The 24,499-nt window shown below is 45.0% G+C and overlaps 1 protein-coding gene across 1 annotated transcript in view; it reads right to left on the reverse strand.

Moving 5' to 3' along the window:
• Positions 1 to 24,291, reverse strand: part of LOC111952951 (SNF-related serine/threonine-protein kinase) — a 46,356-nt gene extending 22,065 nt beyond the window's left edge. Inside the window, exons 1-2 of the mRNA XM_023971989.2 lie at positions 23,962 to 24,291; positions 540 to 1,263 (exon numbers count right to left, since the gene is read on the reverse strand). Of these exons, the coding sequence (XP_023827757.1) occupies positions 540 to 1,128 (589 nt within the window). The 5' untranslated portion in view covers positions 1,129 to 1,263; positions 23,962 to 24,291. The remainder of the gene's footprint in view (positions 1 to 539; positions 1,264 to 23,961) is intronic.
• Positions 24,292 to 24,499: the final 208 nt, after the last annotated feature.

Below are 24,499 nucleotides of genomic sequence, written 5' to 3' on the forward strand. Positions count from 1 at the left end.
GGACCTTCAATGCTGCAGAAATGTGTTGGTACCCTTCCCCAGATCTGTGCCTCGACACAACCATGTCTCGGAGCTCTACTGACAATTCCTCCAACCTCATGGCTTGGTTTTTGCTCTGACATGCACTGCCAACTGTGGGACCTTATACAGACAGGTGTGTGCCTTTCCAAATCACGTCCAATCAATTGAATTGGACTCCAATCAAGCTGAAGAAACATCTCAAGGATGATCAATGGAAACAGGATGCKCCTGAGCTCAATTTTGAGTCTCATAGCAAAGGGTCTGAATACTTATGTAAATAAGGTACTTCTGTTTTCAATTTTTAATAAATGTACAAACATTTWAAAAAAGGGTCTGAATATTTTCTGAAGACACTGTATATCTTTCTCTCATCTCTTGAGCCTTCCAGCCAGCAAGTCATCCATCCATCCAGAAAGCCAGACAGACAGAGAGAAAGTTAACCAGCCAGACATCCAGATGGACAGACAGACCCCCTGCTCATCCAGACACTCCCTGTCCAGGTCCCCCATGTGTCTTACCTACAGCCGGAGCGTCATACTCATCCCCCAGCAGGATCTCTGGGGCGGAGTAAGCCAGCGAACCACAGCTGGTCATCAGCATGGTCCCGGGCTTGAATAGGTTGCTGAAGCCGAAGTCGGTCAGCTTGACTGTTCCCTGCTGCCTGAAGAATACCACATTCTCTGGCTTGAGGTCTCGGTGCACCACATGGAGCCGGTGGCAGTAGGAGATGGACTGGACGATCTGGGCGAAGTGAACTTTAGCAGTGTCCTCGGCCACTCCACCCTCGTGGCGCAGGATATAGTCATACATGTCCCCTCCATCGCCCAGCTCCAGGATGAGGTAGAGCTTGGTGGCGGTGTCAATGACCTCGTAGAGCCGCACCACGTTGGGGTGCTGCACCAGCTTCATACAGCGCACCTCCTGCAGCAGGTGGCCCGTCGCCATGGTGTCCAACTTGGTCTTGTCAATCACCTTGACCGCCACCAGCTGGCCTGTGAAGACGTGGCGGGCCAGCTTGACCACGGCGAAGTGGCCTTTCCCCAGCGTGCGATCCAGGTCGTAGAGGCCGGCGATCTTGCCCTCGTAGCCACTCTTAGAAGTAGCCATGTCTGGGTGGGGCGGGGCAAGGGCGGGGTGAGGGGAGTGGTGTGTTGGTGCTGGAGACAGTCTCAGTCTGGATGAGGGGTCTCAGTATGAAGAGAGGGAGGGTTGGGCTGGAGGCTCTCTCTACTGATGCATTACCTGGACAAATGAAGCGATGGGAAACACAGTCAGTACTTCATATCAAACAAGATGGAGGAGGGTTTTTATTATCCAGATTGGTATGGGAGATGTGGTGTTTGAAATACTATAAAAAACACTTCGATCCTAACAACATTGAAATGCATTGCAATTTCRTCAGCCCTGCAGTCTGTTGCAGGCAGCTATGTTCCTTATTAGAGTTTGATTGCTCAAGTCAGTTAAGAACAATCCTTATTTTCAATGACGGCCTACCCCAGACGCTGCTGGGCCAATTGTGCGCCATCCTATGGGACTCCCAATCACAGCCGGTTGTGATACAGCCTGGAATTGAACCAGGGTCTGTAGTGACGCCTCTAGCACCGAGATGCAGTGCCTTAGACCACTGCGCCACTCAGGTGCCCCCAAGTGGTACAGACAGAGTGCTCAGTGGGTGGTCTGCCAAAAATATAGGCTCCACTGACAGATTTACCATTACAGTGCTGCTATGGTGACAACACACATTACACAACACACATTACACAGCTTTAATGAAGCAAATCATTGTATCYGCCTTATGCCTATAGAACCCACATACGGGCGATTCCAAGCCAGCTAAAAATATTTGGGGTATCTCAGATCGTTCTGGCAATTCTCAAATAGACTCTGAATTTACATCATATGCTCTTATCCGGAGTGACTTACAGTATTGAGTCCATACATTTTCATACTGGTCCCCCATGGGAATCAAACCCACAACCCTGCCGTTGCAAGTCCCATGCTCTACCAACTGAACTACACATGAAGAAGGATGTTTGAAATGCTATTTACATTTATATCACAAACCATTTTTTAGACCTACTGTATACTATATATGCCTCCTGTAAGACCCTATGATCTGTGAAACTGTCACGTTCTGACCATAGTTCTTTTGTATTTTCTGTGTTTTAGTGTGGTCAGGGCGTGATTTGGGTGGGTTATCTATGTGTTGTGTTTCTATGTTGGGTTTGTTGTTTGGCCTGATATGGTTCTCAATCAGAGGCAGGTGTTTGTCATTGTCTCTGATTGGGAACCATATTTAGGTAGCCTGTTTTGTGTTGGGTTCTGTGGGTGGTTGTCTTCTGTCTTTGTGTCTATGCACCAGATAGGACTGTTTCGGTTTTGCCACATTTGTTATTTTGTATTTTGTAGTATTCACGGTTTTGTCGTTATTAAACATGATGAACACTAACTACGCTGCGTCTTGGTCCGATCCCTGCTACACCTCCTCTTCAGACGAAGAGGAGGAAATCTGCCGTTACAGAAAAGTACATGATACAGACAACATCTTGGTGACAGGATACTCCTTATAGTGTTCTCTCAAATATGGAGAATGTCTCGATTCTGAAATACACATTTTCACATGATTTTAGTCAACATTAAAAAACTACCTTTTTAGATGTATCTTATTTTAGACATATTGTTGGTAACAACACACTCTTCAAACTAGATTTGTCACGATACCAGTATCGTGATACTACAATACCAGCTTTTCCATGGCAAAAAAGAAAACATTAATTAGACTTAACTCTATCCCCATTGAGACCGTTTCTGTGCCTTCGATCTAGATTGGGCAAAATCGCCCGTATATGGCCGAACAGTGTAGTTATTCCCTCCGCAAGGCAATCAAACAAGCGAAATGTCGGTATAGGGACAAAGTGGAGTCACAATTCAACGGCTCAAACACGAGACGTATGTGGCAGGGTCAACGGGCAATTACAGACAACAAAAAGAAAACCAGCCACGTCACGGACACCGGCGTCTTGCTTCCAGACAAACTAAACACCTTCTTTGCCCGCTTTGGGGATAATACAGTGCCACCGACGCGGCCCGCTACCAAGGACTGCGGGCCCACCTCTCCTTCTCCGTGGCCGACATGAGTAAGACATTTAAACGTGTTAACCCTCGCAAGGCTGCTGACCCAGACGGCATCCCTAGCCGCGTGCTCAGAGCATGCGCAGACCAGCTGGCTGGTGTGTTTACGGACATACTCAATTGCTCCCTATCCCAGTCTGCTGTACCAAAGAAGGAAAAGATAACTGAACTAACTGACTATCGCCCCGTAGCACTCACTTCTGTCATCATGAAGTGCTTTGAGAGACTAGTCAAGGAACATATCACCACCACCTTACCTGCCACCCTGCCATCATCGACTCAGTGGGTTTCGTCTCTGGACCTACACATTGCCACGGTCATACCCTGCATCATACCTTTGTCCCGTGGAATAAATATTGTGGATCTTAATGTTTTTCCTCATAATCCTGGACTATCAGACCACCATCTTATTACGTTTGCATCACAACAAATAATCTGCTCAGACTCCAACCCAGGATTATCAAAAGCTGCGCTATAAATTCTCTGACAACCCAAAGATTCCTACAAGCCCTTCCAGACTCCATCCACGTACCCAAGGACATTGGAGTGCCAAACCACCTAACTGAAGATCTACATTTAACCTTGCGTAATACCATAGATGCAGTCGCACCCCTAAAAACAAAAAAACATTTGTCACAAGAAATTAGCTCCCTGATATTACAGAAAATACCCGAGCCTTGAAGCAAGCTTCCAGGAAATTGGAACGGAAATGGCTCTCCACCAAACTGGAAGTCTTCCAACTATCATGGAAAGACAGTACTGTGCAATATCGAAAAACCCTCACTGCTGCTCGATCAGCCTATTTTTCCAACCTAATTGAGGAGAATAAGAACAATCCAAAATAGACTTCACTGTCGCAAAGCTAACTAAAAAGCAGCATTCCCCAAGAGACTTCTCTTTGAATCTGCATATTTCTCCAAAGCTCAATTGTCCTGAGTCTGCCCAGGACTGCCAGGATCTAGGATCAATGGAGACACACACAAGTTTTTCAATCCTGTATCTCTTCACACATTCACGAAAATAGTCATGGCCTATAAACCTTCCAGCTGCATACTGGATCCTATTCCAACTAAACCACTGAAAGAGCTACTTCCTGTGTATGGCCCTCCTATTTTGAACATAATAAACATGCTCCCTCTCCTCTGAATGTGTACCAAACTCACTGAAAGTGGCAGTAATAAAGCATCTCTTGAAAAAGCCAAATCTTGACCTGGAAAAAGCTGCCTTCCTGAAGAACAAACAATGTATACGAAACACTTCAGTCTGGTTTTAGACCCCATCATAGTACCGAGACTGCACTCGTGAAGGTGGTAAATGACCCTTTAATGGCGTCAGACCAAAGCATCTGTCCTTGTGCTTCTAGACTGCATTTGACACCATCGATCACCACATTAATTTGGAGAGATTGAAAACCCTAATTGGTCTACGCGGACAAGTTCTTGCCTGGTTTAGATCTTATCGGTCGGAAAGATATCAGTTCATCTCTGAGGATGGTTTGTCCTCTGACAAATCAATTGTAAGTTTCGGTGTTCCTCAAGGTTCCGTTTTAGGAACACCACTATTGTTTTCACTATATATACTACCTCTTGGTGATGTCATTCGGAAACACAATGTCAACTTTCACTGCTATGCAGACGAAACACAGCTGTACATTTCGATGAAACATGGTGAAGCCCCAAAATTGCCTACCCTGGAGGCCTGTGTTTCAGACATAAGGAAGCGGATGGGGCAAATGTTTTACTTTTAAACTCGGACAAAATAGAGATGCTAGTTCTAGGTCCCAAGAAACAAAGAGATCTGCTCTTTGATCTGACAATTAATCTTGATGGTTGTACAGTCGTCTCAAATAAAACTGTGAAGGACCTTGGCYTTACTCTGGACCCGGATCTCTCTTTTGATGAACATAGCAATAATATTTCAAGGGCAGCTTTTTTCCATCTTCCTAACATTTCAAAAATCAGAAACTTTTTGTCCAAAAATAATGCAGAAAATCTCATCCATGCTTTTGTCACTTCTAGAGTAGACTACTGCAATGCTCTACTCTCCGGCTATCTGGGTAAAGCACTAAATAAACTTCAGTTAGTGCTAAATACGGCTGCTAGAATCTTGACTAGAACCAAAGAATCATATTACACCAGTACTAGCCTCTCGACACTGGCTTTCTGTTAAGGCTAGGGCTGATTTCAAGGTTTTGATGCTAACCTACAAAGCATTACATGGACTTTCTCCTACCTATCTCTCTGATTTAGTCCTGCCGTACATACCTACACATAGGCTATGGTCACAAGACGCAGGCCTCCTAATTCTCCCTAGAATTTCTAAGCAAACAGCTGAAGGCAGGGCTTTCTCCTATTGAGCTCAATTTTCTGCCTCTGACACTATTATGGGGGCTGAGTCACTGTCTTACTAGTGTTCTTCATTGCCGTCCCTAGGAGGGATGCGTCATGTCATGCCAGGCTTTTTTGATCTATACTCAACTTGAGTGGGTTGAGTCACTGACGTGATCTTCCTGTCCGGTCTTGTCCTCCCTCTGGCTTGTGTGGTGGAGGAGATCTTTGTGGGCTATACTCAGCTTTGTCTCAGGGTAGTAAGTTGGTGGTCTGTTGATATCCCTCTAGTGGTGTGGGGGCTGTGCTTTGGCAAAGTGGGTGGGGTTATATCCTGCCTGGTTGGCCCTGTCTGGGGGTATTGTCAGTGTCCCCCGACCCCGCCTTTCTTAGCCTCCAGTATATATGCTGCAATGGTCTATGTGCCGGGGGGCTAGGGTCAGTCTGTTATATCTGGTGTAATTCTCCTGTCTTATCTGGTGTCTTGTGTGAATTTAAGTATGCTCCCTCTAATTCTCTCTCTCCCTCCCCTCCCAGAGGACCTGAGCCCTAGGACCATGCCTCCGGACTACCTAGACCGATGACTCCTGGCTGTCCACCTGGTCGTGCTGCTCCAGTTTCAACTGTTCTGCCTGCGGCTATGGAACCCTGACCTGTTCACCGGACATGCTATCTTGTCACGGACCTGCTGTTTTCGACTCTCCCTCCCTTTCTCTCTCTCTCTCTCTCTACCGCACCTGCTGTCTCGACCTCTGAATGCCCAGCTATGAAAAGCCAACTGACACCCAAAAGAGAACCAAAAAGGGGTTCATCAAAGGGTTTTCCTATGGGGACAGCCAAAGAACCCCTTTATACTGAATAAAAAATATAAACGCAACATGTAAAATGTTTCATGAGCTGAAATAAAAGATCCCAGAAATGTTCCATACGCACAAAAAGCTTATTTTCCTCCCGTACGGACTCGGGAGAGGCAACGGTCGAGAGCTATGCGTCCTCCGAAACACAACCCAACCTAGCCGCACTGCTTCTTGACACAACGCACATCCAACCCGGAAGCCAGCCGCACAAATGTGTCGGAGGAAACACTGTACACCTGGCGACCTGGTCAGCGTGCACTGCGCCCGGGCCGCCACAGGAGTCGCTAGTGCGCGATGAGACAAGGATATCCCTGCCGGCCAAACCCTCCCTAACCCAGACGACGCTGGGCCAATTGTGCGTCGCCCCAATGACCTCCCGGTCGCGGCTGGCTGCGACAGAGCCTGGGCTCGAACCACTGCGCCACCCGGGAGGCCACATCCGGCTTCTTGACCTGCGGGATCGTCTGAGACCAGCCACCCTGACTGCTGATGAAATGGAAGAGTATTTCTGTCTGTAATAAAGCCCTTTTGTCGTAAAAACTCATTCTGATTGACTGGGCCTGGCTCCCCAGTGGGTGGGCCTAGCTGCCAAGTGGGTGGGCCTATCCCCTCCCAGGCCCACCCATGGCTGCATCCCTGCCCAGTCACGTGAAATCCATAGATTAGGGCCTAAAGATTTTAATTCAATTGACTGATTTCCTTACATGATCTGTAACTCAGTAAAATGAAATGGCTGAAAGTTGCATTTATATTTTTGTTCAGTATAGGTTCTAGACAGCACCTTTTTTTCTAAGAGTGTAACGAGTATAATGACACCAAGATGTTGTCTGTATCATGTACGGTTCATAGATTATAGGGTCTTACAGGAGGCATGTATAGGTCTATAAAGTGCCTAAGATGGCCACGATTAAAAAAAWAAAWAAATACAAATGTGAAAAGCATGAAGTTTCTATTGACAATTGCCAGAACAATCTGAGATTCCCAAAATATTTTCTGCTCCCGCTGGCGTGGAGTCGCCCATGTAATACTAGCAGAATCACCCTTTACAATCTTTAAACTCATTTTAGTAGTCATAGTGGCCATAGTCACGATATATGCAATAGAGACATTTAGCTTCAGAACTGTTGCCAAAATTTCCTGGCTGCAATTCATTGTCATTTCCAGTTTCTCACACAGACACAGGCTGTCATTGAACCAACGCAGAGGGAGTGCGTGTGTGTGCATTCTTGCACAGTACATAGTGACCTGACAGACAGGTTAGGGAAGTGTTCCTTCCTATAAACAGAAGGGACTGGAAGCAGGAGCCAGGTGGCCTCATCGACTTCTGTCTAACAAACACAGCCAGTTGAACAACATAAACTTGAAAAAACTACAACAACAAAAAAGCCTTTCTCAAATCTCAAATCCCTTAATGCCATCATAAATATTCCAGCATAAACAGTATAGGTACACCTCTGTGCCTCACAAGTTACAACGCAGTGGGAAAAAACTGGTTGAATCAATGTTGTTTCCACGTCATTTCAAACAAAAAATGTGATGACATTGAATCAATGAGAAAAACATTTTGAAAAAGTCATCACCGTAAGGGAATTTTGTCTTTTTTTCACCTAACTTTGAACCTAAATCCAATGACATCCAATTTTTGTTGATGTCATGTTGAATTCACCTTAGTTACCAACTCAACTACATGTAAATCAAAACTAAATGTTGAACTGACTTCTGTGACCAGTGTGAACTGTCCAAGAATCCCTATCGAAGGAAACAGGAAGGGAAGCAGAAAGAACAACAGAACAGGCGTCACTATAGGTGTGGATACACGTAACTGTGAGAGGATAATGGACAGGAGAGAGGAAGGGCTAGACTAAACAGAGGTAGGTGGGGAAGGACTACATGGAGAAGGGTGGCAGATACAGACAGGGTTGGAAGGAATAAAGGCTGTGGATGTTGAGTGCATTCAGGGAGTTAGTGGCAGGGAGTCAGATAACTGCGATCCTGCAAAAATGGTATGGATCGATATCTGTAATGGGATATTATAATTTGTTTGTGTGGGTGTGTGTATCCGTGTGTGTGTGAGTGCCGCAAGTGTGTGTGTGTTTGTGCGAGTGTGTGTAACTGAATGGTTAATGTGCCAAAGAAGCAGAAGGGATGGAGAGAGAGCAGGCCTTCTCACATGTGTCTGAGTGCTGAGTCCTATGAGGAGCATGTGCAGACAGACAGACATAGAGCTCTGTTGATCTGCAGGAATCAATTCTGTGAATTATTGACCTGCCCACAGTCTGATGTGTGCAAGTCAAAGGAGTGGGCATCTGACGGCCAAGTCTCTGTACTCTCTCTCTCGGTGCTCTCTCTCTGTGTGCTCTCTCTCTCTGTGCTCTCTATCTCTGTACTCTCTCTCTCTCTGTGCTCTCTTTCTCTCTGCACACTCTTTCTGAGCTCTCTCTCTCTGCTCTCTAGCTAATTAAAAAACAAAAAACAATGTTATAAGTGAAGCTGAAAAAGAAAGGAAATTCAAGAGCACCACAATGCCTACTCAACCCATGCTCTACCAATGTTTTCCAGCACACAGCTTTGACCTACTACAGTAGCTATGTTGTTATATTGTATTTCAAACAATGCATATGCAGGTTGCTTAGGATTCAAACCTTCTCAAACAGCCTAATTCATCCGCTTAGAGGTGCTCCCACAATAATGAGATTCGTACCGCATACAAGTTAAAGTATTGGATTCCTCACACACACCACACTAATCCCATTCCTCTACCCTTTCAAGCTTTTTTTTATTATATGAAAGCAAGCTTTGCTTTTATAATTACAAGACCATAATGCTTGATTGAGGCAGCTGTTTTGTCTTGTAGAAATGTGGTGCCTGCCTGTATTTCCTTAAATCTTTATTTTAGCAATACATTACATTTACATACAATACATGCCATTGAGAAAAAATTTGCGTGGCGTGAGCGTAGCTGAGGTGCACCCATGACCAGCTCTGAAACCAGATTGCATAGCGGAGAAGGTACGGTGGGATTCGAAATGGTCAGTAATATATTTGTTCACTTGGCTTTCGAAGACCTTAGAAAGGCAGGGTAGGATAGATATACAGTGGGGAGAACAAGTATTTGATACACTGCCGATTTTGCAGGTTTTACTACTTACAAAGCATGTAGAGGTCTGTAATTTTTATCATAGGTACTTCACACTGTGAGAGACGGAATCTAAAACAAAAATCCAGAAATCAATTGTATGATTTTTAAGTAATTAATTTGCATTTTATTGCATGACATAAGTATTTGATACATCAGAAAGCAGAACTTCATATTTGGTACAGAAACCTTGGTTTGCAATTACAGAGATCATACGTTTCCTGTAGTTCTTGACTAGGTTTGCACACACTGCAGCAGGGATTTTGGCCCATCCCTCCTACACGTTCTCCAGATCCTTCAGGTTTCGGGGCTGTCGCTGGGCAATACGGACGTTCAGCTCCCTCCAAAGATTTTCTATTGGGTTCAGGTCTGGAGACTGGCTAGGCCATCCAGGACCTTGAGATGCTTCTTACGGAGCCACTCCTTATTGCCATGGCTGTGTGCTTCGTGTGTTGTCATGCTGGAAGACACGCACGACCCATCTTCAATGCTCTTACTGAGGGAAGGAGGTTGTTGGCCAAGATCTCGCGATACATGGCCCCATCCATCCTCCCCTCAATACGGTGCAGTCGTCCTGTCCCCTTTGCAGAAAAGCATCCCAGAGAATGATGTTTCTACCTCCATGCTTCACGGTTGGGATGGTGTTCTTGGGGTTGTACTCATCCTTCTTCTTCCCCAAACAGGGCGAGTGGAGTTTAGACCAAACAGCTCTATTTTTGTCTCATCAGACCACATGATCTTCTCCCATTCCTCCTCTGGATCATCCAGATGGTCATTGGCAACTTCAGACGGGCCTGGAATGCGCTGGCTTGAGCAGGGGGACCTTGCATGCGCTGCAGGATTTTAATCCATGACGGCGTAGTGTGTTACTAATGGTTTTTTTGAGATGTGGTCCAGCTCTCTTCAGGTCATTGACCAGGTCCTGCCGTGTAGTTCTGGGCTGATCCCTCACCTCCCTCATGATCATTGATGCCCCACGAGGTGAGATCTTGCATGGAGCCCCAGACCGAGGGTGATTGACTGTCATCTGCAACTTCTTCCATTTTCTAATAATTGCGCAACAGTTGTTGCCTTCTCACCAAGCTGCTTGCCTATTGTCCTGTAGCCATCCCAGCCTTGTGCAGGTCTACAATTTTACCCTGATGTCCTTACACAGCTCTCTGGTCTTGGCCATTGTGGAGAGGTTGGAGTCTGTTTGATTGAGTGTGTGGACAGGTGTCTTTATACAGGTAACGAGTTCAAACAGGTGCAGTTAATACAGGTAATGAGTGGAGAACAGGAGGGCTTCTATAAGAAAAACTAACAGTCTGTGAGAGCCGGAATTCTTACTGGTTGGTAGGTGATCAAATACTTATGTCATGCAATAAAATGCAATTAATTACTTAAAAATCATACAATGTGATTTTCTGGATTTTTGTTTTAGATTCCGTCTCTCACAGTTGAAGTGTACCTATGATAAAAATTACAGACCTCTACATGCTTTGTAAGTAGGAAAACCTGCAAAATCAGCAGTGTATCAAATACTTGTTCTCCCCACTGTAGGTCTGTAGCAGTTTGGGTCTAGGGTGTCTCCCCCTTTGAAGAGGGGGATGACCGTGGCAGCTTTCCAATCTTTGGGAATCTCAGACAATACAAAAGAGAGGTTAAACAGGCTAGTAATAGGTGTTGCAACAATTTTGGCAGATAATTTTAGAAAGAGAGGGTCCAGATTGTCGAGCCCGGCTGATTTGTAGGGATCCAGATTTTGCCGCTCTTTCAGAACATCAGCTATCTGGATTTGGGTGAATGAGAAATGGGGTAGACTTGGGTGAGTTGCTGTGGGGGGTGCAGGGCTGTTGATCGGGGTAGGGGTAGCCAGGTGGAAAGCATGGCCAGCCGTAGAAAAATGCTTATTGAAATTCTCAATTATAGTGGATTTATCGGTGATGACAGTGTTTCCTAGCCTCAGTGCAGTGGGCAGCTGGGAGGAGGTGCTCTTATTATCCATGGACTTTACAGTGTCCCAGAACTTTTTTGAGTTTGTGCTACAGGATGCAAATTTCTGCTTGAAAAAGCTAGCCTTAGCTTTCCTAACTGCCTGTGTATATTTGTTCCTAACTTCCCTGAAAAGTTGCATATCATGGGGGCTATTCGATGCTAATGCAGAACGCCACAGGATGTTTTTGTGCTGGTCAAGGGCTGTCAGGTCTGGAGAGAACCAAGGGCTATATCTGTTCCAGGTTCTAGATTTTTCAAATGGGGCATGCTTATTTAAGACGGTGAGGAAGGTACTTTTAAAGAATAACCAGGCATCCTCTACTGACGGGATGAGGTCAATATCCTTCCAGGATACCCGTGCCAGGTTGATTAGAAAGGCCTGCTCGCTGAAGTGTTTTAGGGAGTGTTTGACAGTGATGAGGGGTGGTRGTTTGACCGCAGACCCATTACGGATGCAGGCAATGAGGCAGTCATCGCTGAGATCTTGGTTTAAACAGCAGAGGTGTATTTGGAGGGCAAGTTGGTTAGGATGATATCTATGAGGGTGCCCGTGTTTACGGATTTGGGGTTGTACCTGGTGGGTTCATTGATAATTTGTGTGAGATTGAGGGCATCAAGCTTAGATTGTAGGATGGCCAGGGTGTTAAGCATGTCCCAGTTTAGGTCACTTAGCAGCACAAGCTCTGAAGATAAATGGGGGTGCAATCAATTCACATATGGTGTCCAGGGCACAGCTGGGGGCAGAGGGTGGTCTATAGCAAGCGGCAACGGTGAGAGACTTGTTTCTGGAAAGGTGGATTTTTAAAAGTAGAAGCTCGAATTGTTTGGGCACAGACCTGGATAGTAAGACAGAACTCTGCAGGCTATCTCTGCAGTAGATTGCAACACCGCCCCCTTTGGCAGTTCTATCTTGTCGGAAGATGTTATAGTTAGGGATGGAAATTTCAGGGTTTTTGGTGGTCTTCCTAAGCCAGGATTCAGACACGGCTAGGACATCTGGGTTGGCAGAGTGTGCTAAAGCAGTGAATAAAACAAACTTAGGGAGGAGGCTTCTAATGTTAACATGCATGAAACCAAGGCTTTTACGGTTACAGAAGTCAACAAATGAGAGCACCTGGGAAGTAGGAGTGGAGCTAYGCACTGCAGGGCCTGGATTAACCTCTATATCACCAGAGGGACAGAGGAGGAGTAGGATAAGGGTACGGCTAAAGGCTATCAGAACTGGTCGTCTAGTACGTTCGGAACAGAGAGTAAAAGGAGCAGGTTTCTGGGCGTGAGAGAATAGATTCAAGACATAATGTACAGACAAAGGTATGGTAGAATGTGAGTACATTGGAGGTAAACCTAGGCATTGAGTAATGATGAGAAAGATATTGTCTCTAGAGACGTTTAAACCAGGTGATGTCACCACATATGTGGAAGGTGGAACTAAATGGTAGGTTAAGGCATATTGAGCAGGGCTAGAGGCTTTACAGTGAAATAAGACAATAATCACTAACCAGGACAGTAATGGACAAGGCATATTGATATTAGGGAGAGGCATGCGTAGCCGAGTCATCATGCGATGATATCGATAGACCAGTCATGATGGATTAATAGGGTTCCGAGTAGCAGAGGGGTCCAAGTCCAATTGGCAAAATAGGTATAGTGGCCCAAGAAATTGGCCGATGGATCTATTCAGCTAACAGTCCAATATGCTCTAGACAGCTAGCGGGCAGTTGATAGGAACATTAGACCGAGCTGTTTAGGAGGGATATCACACCTGGCACAAATTAGTTCAAACTCCAGGTACAGGGGGTGGCTTGGGTCTAAAATAATTTTGTGAGCCTTGCTGAGGGCCCTGACCTTAAAGATCTCATCCAAGCCTGTCTGTTTGACTCCAAGTACCTTGCTTGCTGTGGTGATAATCCTTCTCAGCATATTTTTCTGGCTGACAGTGGTTTTGCCAAACCAACAAACAATACAAAAAAGTTAAAATACTCTTAATGAAAGATTTGTAAAACAGAGTCAGTATAGTACAGTCAACATTAAAAGATCCCAGCTTTTTGAGAAAATGCCGTCTCTGTACTCCACTGAAGCTTATTGTGCAAGAGGACACCCAGATATTTGTATTCCTCTACCATCTCTATGTTCTGACGTAGATGATACTAGATATTGCATAGGTAGGTGTTGTTCGCACCTATGCACATCTCTTTGGTCTTGTTGGTATTGAGGACCAAGTGTGATTCATCACACCACTCTACAAAGTAATTTAGGACCGGGCCACGGTGTTCCTCATCATACAACAGGCTGATCAAGGCAGTGTCATCAGCGAACTTAACTAGGTGTCTGTCAGGATCGGAACTGGTACAACTATTAGTGTACAAGATGTACAGGAGAGGGGACAAAACACATCCCTGTGCGGAGCCTGTGTTGGTGGTGCGTATGTCTGATACGTGGGGACCCACCTTGACCCACTGTGACCTGTGGCTCAGGAAGTTCAACAGCCACAAAACCAGCCCCCCATCTAAGGAGAAGTTCATTATGAGTCTCTGTGCTTTAATGTAAGGCTGGATTATGTTGAAGGCAGAAGAAAAGTCAACAAACAGAAACCTGATATGGGATTTAGCGGCTTCTAGATGTCTATAGACCATGTTGAGGAGCATAAGAATGGCATCATCAACTCCTCTGTTGGGCTGATAGGCAAACTGAAACAGGTCGAGCAGCTTCTGGGTGGCGCTGAGAATATGACTTTTCACAATTTTCATTACTAAGGATGTCAAGGCGACAGGGCAGTTGTCATTCAGCACAGAGGATTAGACGCTTCAGTAATGGGTATAATTATTGAGTTTTTCCACAATACTGGCACATTTTGCTGGTCGAGCAAGGATTGTAAAATGTCTGTAAAAACACCAGCTAATTGTTCAGCACAGTGCTTCAACTCATGTCCACTTATTTTGTCTAGGCCTGGGCTTTGTCTGGGCCTCAGCCTATTTACAAGTTGTTCAGGTGATGTAATGCACACAATCTACCTGAAACATTCTGGGAATCAATCATTGTTAGTTGAACTATGTATACATACCCTAGTAGTATATACACAGAAAGTCTAACTCACACTTGTGCATTCAAATGCACACAGCCACACACACATGTTTTGTGTGTTTTGCAAGATAGGACTTTCCTCAGGATCTCTCCTTGGGATAGAGCTTTTATGTTTCCATTTGAGAGAAACAGCAGCAGTTATGCTAAACAAAGTTCAGTGCACAAGCTGTGCTGTGGTAGACTGTAAAATAGAGGGGAGATGTGAGAAAGAGATAGACAGTAGGGAGAGATGAGAAAGGGAAAGAGAACAGAGACTGAGAGACTGAAAGAGAATGCCACCCTCCTATTCACTGTGGCTTTCACTGCCTCTCTTGTCAGCTACCAAAGCAGAACAGGCCTAAAACAGCACAGTGTGAGACCGCTGCGTCCTATAGGGAGCAGGGAGGAAACAACACTGTTTCCTTCTGATTGTGTTCAAACAGGGACCAGGCTTCCGCTGGGGAGATGACTTTCACTGTTATAAACACACAGACACACACACTGACAACTAACACATACTGTACATTTCTCTCATGCACATACACACACTCACAGGCACACGCACACAAACATTATTAAACAATGCTAAAGCATCAGGATTTCAGCAAACTTAGCATGTTTGTTTGCTAACATCTTGAGAAAATGGGTGAGAATATCTATTCTTCTGGTGCCTGGTGCTAGCTGAGCAGAAAGGCTGAGAACACATTGTACCTATGTGAACATACCAGACAAACAAGCAATAGAGGTACTGCACTTAACACAAGGACCAGGGTGGATATGGACAAATCCACTGGCAAACACGCACACACGAGACATGGCGCTGGATTGGATAGTGGTTGTTTTACGTGCTCCTTATCAATTCTGCTATTTTGGGTGTTTTTTTGCATTGATCGTAACTATTTTTCTACATAATGTTTCCACCTTCATTTCTTATGACCGAAAAGAGCTTCTGGACATTATAACAACATTCACTAACCTTGATTTGGATGAAGATTTCTACTTCAATGAGTCGGCGGTGCAGGACATACTGCTCACCGCGGACTAGGTCCTAATCCCCAAAACTCGGAGAAGAAAGAGGCGGCGTACAGTAAGTGAGGCCAAAGTGCGTGCACTCTGGAGAAACTACTGTTGGCGAGGGAATAAACTGCCTCTACCCTGCATTCTATTGACGTACATACAACCACTGGAGAATAAACTGTACACGCTCCGTTCGAGACTATCCTATCAACGGGACCTGAAAAACTGTAATATCTTATGTTTCTCGGAATCGTGGCTGAACAAGGACATGGATGATATACAGTGCCTTCAGGAAGTATCCACACCCATCATTTTTTTCTTCACATTTTGTTACAAAGTGGGATTGAAATGGATGTAATTGTCATTCTTTGTCAACGATCTACACAAAATGATCTGCAATGTCAAGTTGGGATTTTTTTTTTTAACATAAAAATGACATGAAAAATAAAACACTAATATGTCTTGACCTTTGGCAGAAATTGCAGCTGTGAGTCTTTCTGGGTAAGTCTCTAAGAGCTTTGCATGCCTGGATTGTACAATATTTGCACATTATTCTTTAAAAAATCTTAAAGTTGGCTGTTGATCATTGCTAGACAGACATTTTCAAGTCTTGCCATAGATTTTCAAGCCGACGAACTCCAGTGTGTATTTGGCCTTGTGTTTTGGGTTATTGTCCTGCTGAAAGGTGAATTTGTCTCCCAGTGTCTGTTGGAAAGCAGACGGAACTAGGTTTTCCTCTAGGATTGTGCCTGTGCTTAGTTCGATTCCTTTTCTTTTTATTATAAAAAAACTCCCAAGTCCTTGCCGATGACAAGCATACCCATAACATGATGCAGCCACCACCATGCTTGAAAATATGATGGTTACACGTGGTCTGCGGTTGTGAGGTCGGAGGACATACTATCAAATTCTCTAAAACAACATTGGAGGCGGCTTATGGTAGAGAAATTAACATTAAATTCTCTGGCAACAGCTCTGGTGGACATTCCTGTAGTCAGAATGGCAATTGCACACTCCCTCAAAACTTGAAACATCTGTGGCATTGCGTTGTGTGACAAAACTGCACATTTTAGAGTCACCTTTTGTTGTTCCCAGCACAAGGTGCACCTGTGTAAAGATCATGCTTTTTAATCAGCTTCTTGATATGCCACACCCGTCAGGTGTATGGATTATCTTGGCAAATGAGAAATGCTCACTAACAGGGATATAAACAAATTTGTGCACAAATATGAGAGAAATAAGCTTTTTGTGCATAAGAAACATTTCTGGGATAATTTATTTCAGACCATCAAAAATGTACAAAGAGAGTTTTCATCTATATTCTTAATAGCTGTTTATTTACCACCACAAACCGATGCTGGTTTAAATTAACCTTTCTTTAACTAGGCAAGTCAGTTAAGAACAAATTGTTATTTACAACGACAACCTACTCAGGTCAAGCCCTAACCCGGACGACGCTGGGCCAATTGTGCGCCACACTACGGGACTCCCAATCACGTCCGGTTATGATGCAGCCTGGAATCGAACCAGGTCTCTAGTGACACCTCTAGCAATGAGTGCCTTATACCGCTCTGCCACTCGTGAGCGCTAAGGCGGTGCATCCAGAGGCGGTGCTCCTAGTGGCCAGTGATTTTAATTTACGGAAACTTAAATCCATTTTAGCTCATTTCTACCAGCATGTCACCTGTGCAACTAGAGGCGAAAAAACATTGATCACCTTCACTCCACATACAGAAACGCCCTCCATTTGGTAAATCTGACCATAACTCTATCTTACTGATTCCTGCTTACAAGCAAAAACTCAAACAGGATGTACCAGTGATGCACCCAAGCGGATGCTAAGCTACAGGACTGTTTCACTAGCACAGACTGGAATATGTTCCGGGATTAATCCGATTGCAGTTTACACAGGCCCCCAGTGTCAGGTCTGGAGTGTGAAGTCACAAGCTCTGCTGGTGGGCTACTGCGTAACAACCTAGCGGTGCCAAAATCCCTGGTCTGACCCAGAAACGTATGTAAATTACAATCCCCAAAACGGTCAAATAAAAAACAATTTGATGGCCGTTTTGGCCTCTACAATATGTTTATTATGATCAAATTCGATCCCCATGGTGAATTATTTAAAGTTCGCTACAAATTGAAATATTTATTTAAATAGTGATCCATTCTGACGACTACATTTGTCGTCACACAGGACCACGTTCTGACACAGACCAATCACAGGCCGGCAGGCTACGAGGAGGCTCCCGATGGACTCTCTTAGGCAGGATGAAAACGACTACATCAGCCATGATACTTTGCTAGTTACGGCCACTTTCACCATAATCCTTAGTGATTCGTTGGTGCCATTCAGCCCCATTTCAGCGAGCTTCAAATTTAAATACCTCCTGGCTTCATTATTAAGTGCATCGACTACACAGTGGCCATTAATACATATCCCAAACAGAAGCCATGGATTACAGAAAGCATCCGCACTGAGCTAAAGGCTAGAGCTGCCACTTTCAAGGAGCGGGACACTTAGCCAGATGCTTATAAGAAGTCTCACTACGATCTCCGACAAGCCATCAAACAGACAAAGCGTCAATTGAGGACTAAGATCAAATCTTACTACTTGTCGAATGTGGTAGGGCTTGCAAACTATGATGGATTACGAAGGGAAACCTAGCCGCGAGCTGCCCAGTGACGCAAGCTTACCAGATGAGCTAAATGTATTCTATGCTCTCATCAAGGCAAGCAAAACTGAATAATGCATGAGAGTACCAGCTGTTCCAGACGACTGTGTCAGACGGAGGGCCAGACGGATTACCAGGGCTTGTACTCAGAGCATGTGCTGACCAGCTGGCAAGTGTCTTCACTCACATTTTCAACCTATCCCTGATTAGGCAACAACACATCCGCCAGCTGACTCTCAACATGGGGGCCCCTCAGGGGTGCATGCTTAGTCCTCTRCTGTACTCCCTGTTCACCCACGACTATGTGGCCCTGCACGACTCCAACACTATCATTAAGTTTGCTGATGACACGACAGTGGTAGGCCTGATCACCGACGACCATGACACAGCCTATAGGGAGGAGGTTAGAGACCTGGCAGTGTGGTGCAACAACCTCTCCCTCAACGTCAGCAAGACAAAGGAGCTGATCGTGGACTACAGGAAATGGAGCGCCCCATTCACATCGATAGGGCTGTAGTGAAGCAGGTGGAGAGCTTCCTCAGCGTCCACATCACTAAGGATCTATCATGGTCCACACACACCAACACAGTTGTAAAGAGGGCACAACAACACCTCTTCCCCCTCAGGAGGCTGAAAAGATTTGGCATGGGCCTTCTGATCCTCAAAAAGTCCTACAGCTGCACCATTGAGAGCACCTTGAACGGCTGCATTCCTGCTTGGTATGACAACTGCTTGGCATCCTACCGCAAGGTGCCACAGACGGAAGTGTATAAGGCCCAGTACATCACTGGGGCCAAGCTCCGTGCCATCCGGGACCTCTATACCAAGCGGTGTCAGAGGAAGGCTCAAAAAATTGTCAAAGACCCCAACCACCCAAGTCATAGAAATAATCTCTGCTACCGCACGGCATGCGGTACCGATGCACCAAGTCTGGAACCAACAGGACCCTGAACAGCTTCTACCCAGTTGGACGTAGCAGTCAGACGTCTGTTTTGTCTTTTCCCGTGTATATATTTTTTTCTTCGTAAATATTTAGTATATTTGTTAAATATTTTTCATCTCAATTTCCATCTATGGACTGAACATACTCTCCTGCAACCCGCCCCACCCAATGTGGTACGGATCTGTTATTTTTTTATACTATAGAACCGGAACCCCCATCAGAAGCTAGCCAGCTAACTAGCTACTAGTCGGTTAGCCACTGCTAGTGGTCATCACCGTTAACTCGGACATCAGCCAGTCTCAGCCCAGTCAATTCCTGCCAGTCTGCACAGCGTAATAACAACCCAGAGCATATCGGACTACTTTTTCTCTACCACATCTCCGGATTCCTACCGCAAGCTCTTTTTTTATTATTATTATTATTTTCCTTTAACATTTATTTAACTAGGCAAGTCAGTTAAGAACAAATTCTTATTTACAATGACGGCCTAGGAACAGTGGGTTAACTGCCTTGTTCAGGGGCAGAACAACAGATATTTACCTTGTCAGCTCGGGGATTCGATCTAGCTCTAACCACAAGACTAGGCTACCTGCTGTCTGAACCTCTACACCGGATCATCGCAGCTAGCTAGCTGCTATCCGAGTGGCTACACCTGGCTAACGTCTCTGTCCCGAAGCAAGCACCAGTTAGCCTGGAGCTAGCCTGGAGCTAGGCCCATCTTCTGGCCAGCCAAAGATGTCCATCAGCCGATTCTTGGGCTACAATACCTATTTTGCCAATTGGCCTGGACCCTTCACTGCCGTCACGGAGCCCTGCCGATCCATCATGACTGGTCTGCCGACGTAACCGTCAGAGGGGGATTCAACAAGCTCTTCCGTTGCGACGTCCCCCAGATGCCCATCTGCTAGCCTGCTAGCCGTCTGATTCGCTGTGTCTCCAGCTTGCCTAGCTACTCACTGGACCCTATGATCACTCGGCTACACATGCCTCTCCCTAATGTCAATATGCCTTGATTATTGCTGTTTTGGTTAGTGATTATTGTCTTATTCCACTGTAGAGCCTCCAGCCCTGCTCAATATGCCTTAGCTACATGCGGTGACCTCACCTGGCTTAAATGGTGCCTCGAGAGACAAAACCTCTCTCATCGTCACTCAATGCCTAGGTTTACCTCCAATGTACTCACATCCTACCATACCCTTGTCTGTACATTATGCCTTGAATCTATTCTTCCGCGCCCAGAAACCTGCTCCTTTTACTCTCTGTTCCAAACGCACTAGATGACCAGTTCTTATACCTTTAGCCTTACCCATAGCCTACTCCTCCTCTGTTCCTCTGGTGACGTAGAGGTTAACCCAGGCCCTGCAGCCCCCAGCACCACTCCCATTCCCCAGGCGCTCTCATTTGTTGACTTCTGTAACTGTAAAAGCCTTGGTTTCATGCATGTTAACATTAGAAGCCTCCTCCCTAAGTTTGTTTTATTCACTGCTTTAGCACACTCCGCCAACCCGGATGTCCTAGCCGTGTCTGAATCCTGGCTTAGGTGGCCACTAAAAATCCTGAAATGTCCATCCCTAACTATAACAGTTTTCGACAAGATACAACTGCTAAAGGGGGCAGAGTTGCAATCTACTGCAGAGATAGCCTGCAGAGTTATATCTTACTATCCAGGTCTGTGCCCAAACAATTCGATCTTCTACTTTTAAAAATCCACCTTTCCAGAAACAAGTCTCTCACAGTTGCCGCTTGTTATAGACCCCCTTCAGCCCGCAGCTGTGCCCTGAACACCATATGTGAATTGATTGCACCCCATCTATCGTCAGAGGTCGTACTGTTAGGTGACCTAAACTGGGACATGCTTAACACCCCGGCCATCCTACAATGTAAGCTTGATGCCCTCAATCTCACACAAATTATCAAGGAACCCACCAGGTACAACCCTAAATCTGTAACCATGTGCGCCCTCTTAGATATCATCCTGACCAATCGGCCAATCTTAGAAAGTCAAGTTAACAAACAGATCACCAATGATTTAGAATCCCACCGTACCTTCTCCACTATGCAATCTGGTTTCCGAGCTGGTCAAGGGTGCACCTCAGCCACGCTCAAGGTCCTAAACGATATCATAACCGCCATCAATAAAAGACAGTACTGTGCAGCCGTCTTCATCGACCTGGCCAAGGCTTTCGACTCAATCACAACATTCTTATCGGCAGACTCAATAGCCTTGGTTTCTCAAACGACTGCCTCGCCTGGTTCACCAACTACTTCTCTGATAGAGTTCAGTGTGTCAAATCGGAGGGCCTGTTGTCCGGACCTCTGGCATACTCTATGGGGATGCCACAGGGTTCAATTCTCAGGCCGACTCTTTTCTCTGTATATATCAATGATGTCGCTCTTGCTGCTGGMGATTCTCTGATCCACCTCTACGCAGACGACACCATTCTGTATACATCTGGCCCTTCATTGGACACTGTGCTAACAAACCTCCAAACGAGCTTCAATGCCATACAACACTCCTTCCGTGGCCTCCAACTGCTTTTAAATGCATGTAAAACTAAGTGCATGCTCTTCAACCGATTGCTGCCCGCACCCTCCCGCCCGACTAGCATTACTACTCTGGAGGTTTCTGACTTAGAATATGTGGAAAACTACAAATACCTAGGTGTCTGGCTAGACTGTAAACTCTCCTTCCAGACTCACATTAAGCATCTCCAATCCAAAATTAAATCTAGAATCGGCTTCCTATTTCACAACAAAGCATCCTTCACTCATGCTGCCAAACATACCCTCGTAAAACTGACTATCCTACCGATCCTTGACTTCAGCAATGTCATTTACAAAATAGTCTCCAACACTCTACTCAACAAACTGGATGTAGTCTATCACAGTGCCATCTGTTTTGTCACCAAAGCCCCATATACTACCCACCACTGCGACCTGTACGCTCTCGTTGGCTGGCCCTCACTACATATTCGTCGCCAAACCCACTGGCTCCAGGTCATCTATAAGTCTTTYCTAGGTAAAGCCCCYCCTTATCTCAGCTCACTGMTCACCATAGCAYCACCCACCCYTAGCACGCGCTCCAGCAGGTACATTTCACTGGTCATCCCCAAAGCCAACACTTTCTTTGGCCGCCTTTCCTTCCAGTTCTCTGCTGCCAATGACTGGAACGAATTGCAAAAATCACTGAAGTTGGAGTCTTATATCTCCCTCTCTAACTTTAAGCATCAGCTGTCAGAGCACCTTACAGATCACTGTACCTGTACACAGCCAATCTGTAAATAGCACACCCAACTACCTCATCCCCATATTGTTACTCATCCTCTTGCTCTTTTGCACCCCAGTATCTCTACTTGCACATCATCATCTGCACATCTATCACTCCAGTGTTAATTCTAAATTGTAATTATTTCACCTCTATGGCCTATTTATTGTCTTAGCTCTCTACTATTCTACATTTGCACACACTGTACATATATTTTTCTATCGTGTTATTGACTGTACATTTGTTTATGTGTAAGTCTGTGTTGTTGTTTTTGTCGCACTGCTTTGCTTTATCTTGGCCAGGTCGCAGTTGTAAATGAGAACTTGCTCTCAACTGGCCTACCTGGTTAAATAAAGGTGAAATAAATCAATTACATTTAAAAAAAAATCTGTACAGCACTTTGAGATATCAGCTGATGTAAGAAGGGCTATATAAATACATTTGATTTGATTTGATACAGTCATGAGAAATGGGGAGTGATCACACACTGCACTGTGAGATGCCACCAAACTTGCTACTCCCTAACAAAGGACAACACACACAGAACAAATGGGTGAGCTTAGACTTTGTCTCACAATCATTTTACTCATCATCCCCTGTACTACAATCCCTATCATCATGTCCCATTCATGGCCCAGTGCAGAGCGGCAGAGTCGACATCTGCCCTTATAAACCCAGGGTCGTTACAATATATTTTTTTCCACACTACAAGGTTGGAATAATACTGTGAAATTGTGAAATGTCTGTTTTGGTGGGATTGAGTATTGACTAGCCCGGTGACATCACCAGGCGGTAAACTCATTAATAGACAAATAAGAAAGAGAGTCCCAAACCACTCTGCCAATAACAGATGGTTTTCAGTTTTCCCCTCCCCACTCAGACCATTCCCAGACAATGCTAGCAAAATTCTTGCTTGAGAAATTGTTCTTGGGTAAGAAGCTATTTTTGTGTCTTTTCGATCATTTTAATTGAAAAGAATCACAGTAAGGTATTTAACTGTTAACCATAAATGTTATAATATTGCAATGAAAACGGCTGCATTGGACCTTTAATGAATTAAGATATCCTTACCAAACAGTTACACAAATATATATCATTAACATAAACATATCTTTAAATGTATTTTAAAACATTGTGAAAGTTTTGTATGACAGCGGTATTGGAGAGGATGGATCATAAGTGAGTCGGTATAGTTTTATGTCAAAGCTGCCAGCGCATATATCTAGTTATCAAAGTACAAATTATGATCATTCTAATGTCCCTATGGACATTAATAACAGCAGTAGGCTATAACAGCCCATCGTAAAAACTTGCTTTAATTTCGACTGGTAACCTTAAACTTCCACTCCGCAATCAGTCCTGAGTTCGCAGTCCCGAGATCGTAAAATACACATCTACTGACTAGCCTACGCATCTGATGAAATGCACAAATATAGACTTATCGTTCACATCTGGCACCGCAGTCTGACAATAACATTATAGCCAAAGGAGATAATTCTAAAATTGCTATGAGTGAGAATATAGTTAGTTTAAAGATAAAAAATAAATACTTACCATTGTTAGCGTGCGTTATCATGCGTTATCCTTGAGGCTAGTGGAGCGACCCACCACTGTAAACAGCAATGCACTTCTTTCTATACCAATAATACTAGCCTTCTTGATGTGTTAAAATCTTAATAACGCTATTACACAATATTTCCCCCTCGCCCTGTTGTATTGACTGTGCCAGGTGCGTAGTTTTTGCGTGCCCCGATATCTCCGCAAAGGACGAGGCAACAGGGATGCTCGATGTGAGTGCGTCTCTCTCTGCAGTAGGCTCGCCTATTCGCGCATTCACCTCCGTCTGTTCGGCTCTGAGCGCTGGCCTGGGTTGGCCTGCTACTGACGTCAAAGCATTCCAGCTCCGGTCTTATTACGCGGATGTTCTCTCCTATGGCGCGCTAGGGCTGAGGCAGGAGGAAAGGCCTAGAGGAAAATGTCTGTTCTGAAGTAGAGAGCAGAAAACTATTATGGCCTATGCAATTGAACAGCCAGCGTGTCTATAATTTGGTAGTTAGAGGAGATGAAGGAGCACAATGGGGAGAATACATTC

Source organism: Salvelinus sp. IW2-2015, linkage group LG26 (genome assembly GCF_002910315.2).
Source record: "Salvelinus sp. IW2-2015 linkage group LG26, ASM291031v2, whole genome shotgun sequence".
NCBI lineage: Eukaryota > Metazoa > Chordata > Actinopteri > Salmoniformes > Salmonidae > Salvelinus > Salvelinus sp. IW2-2015.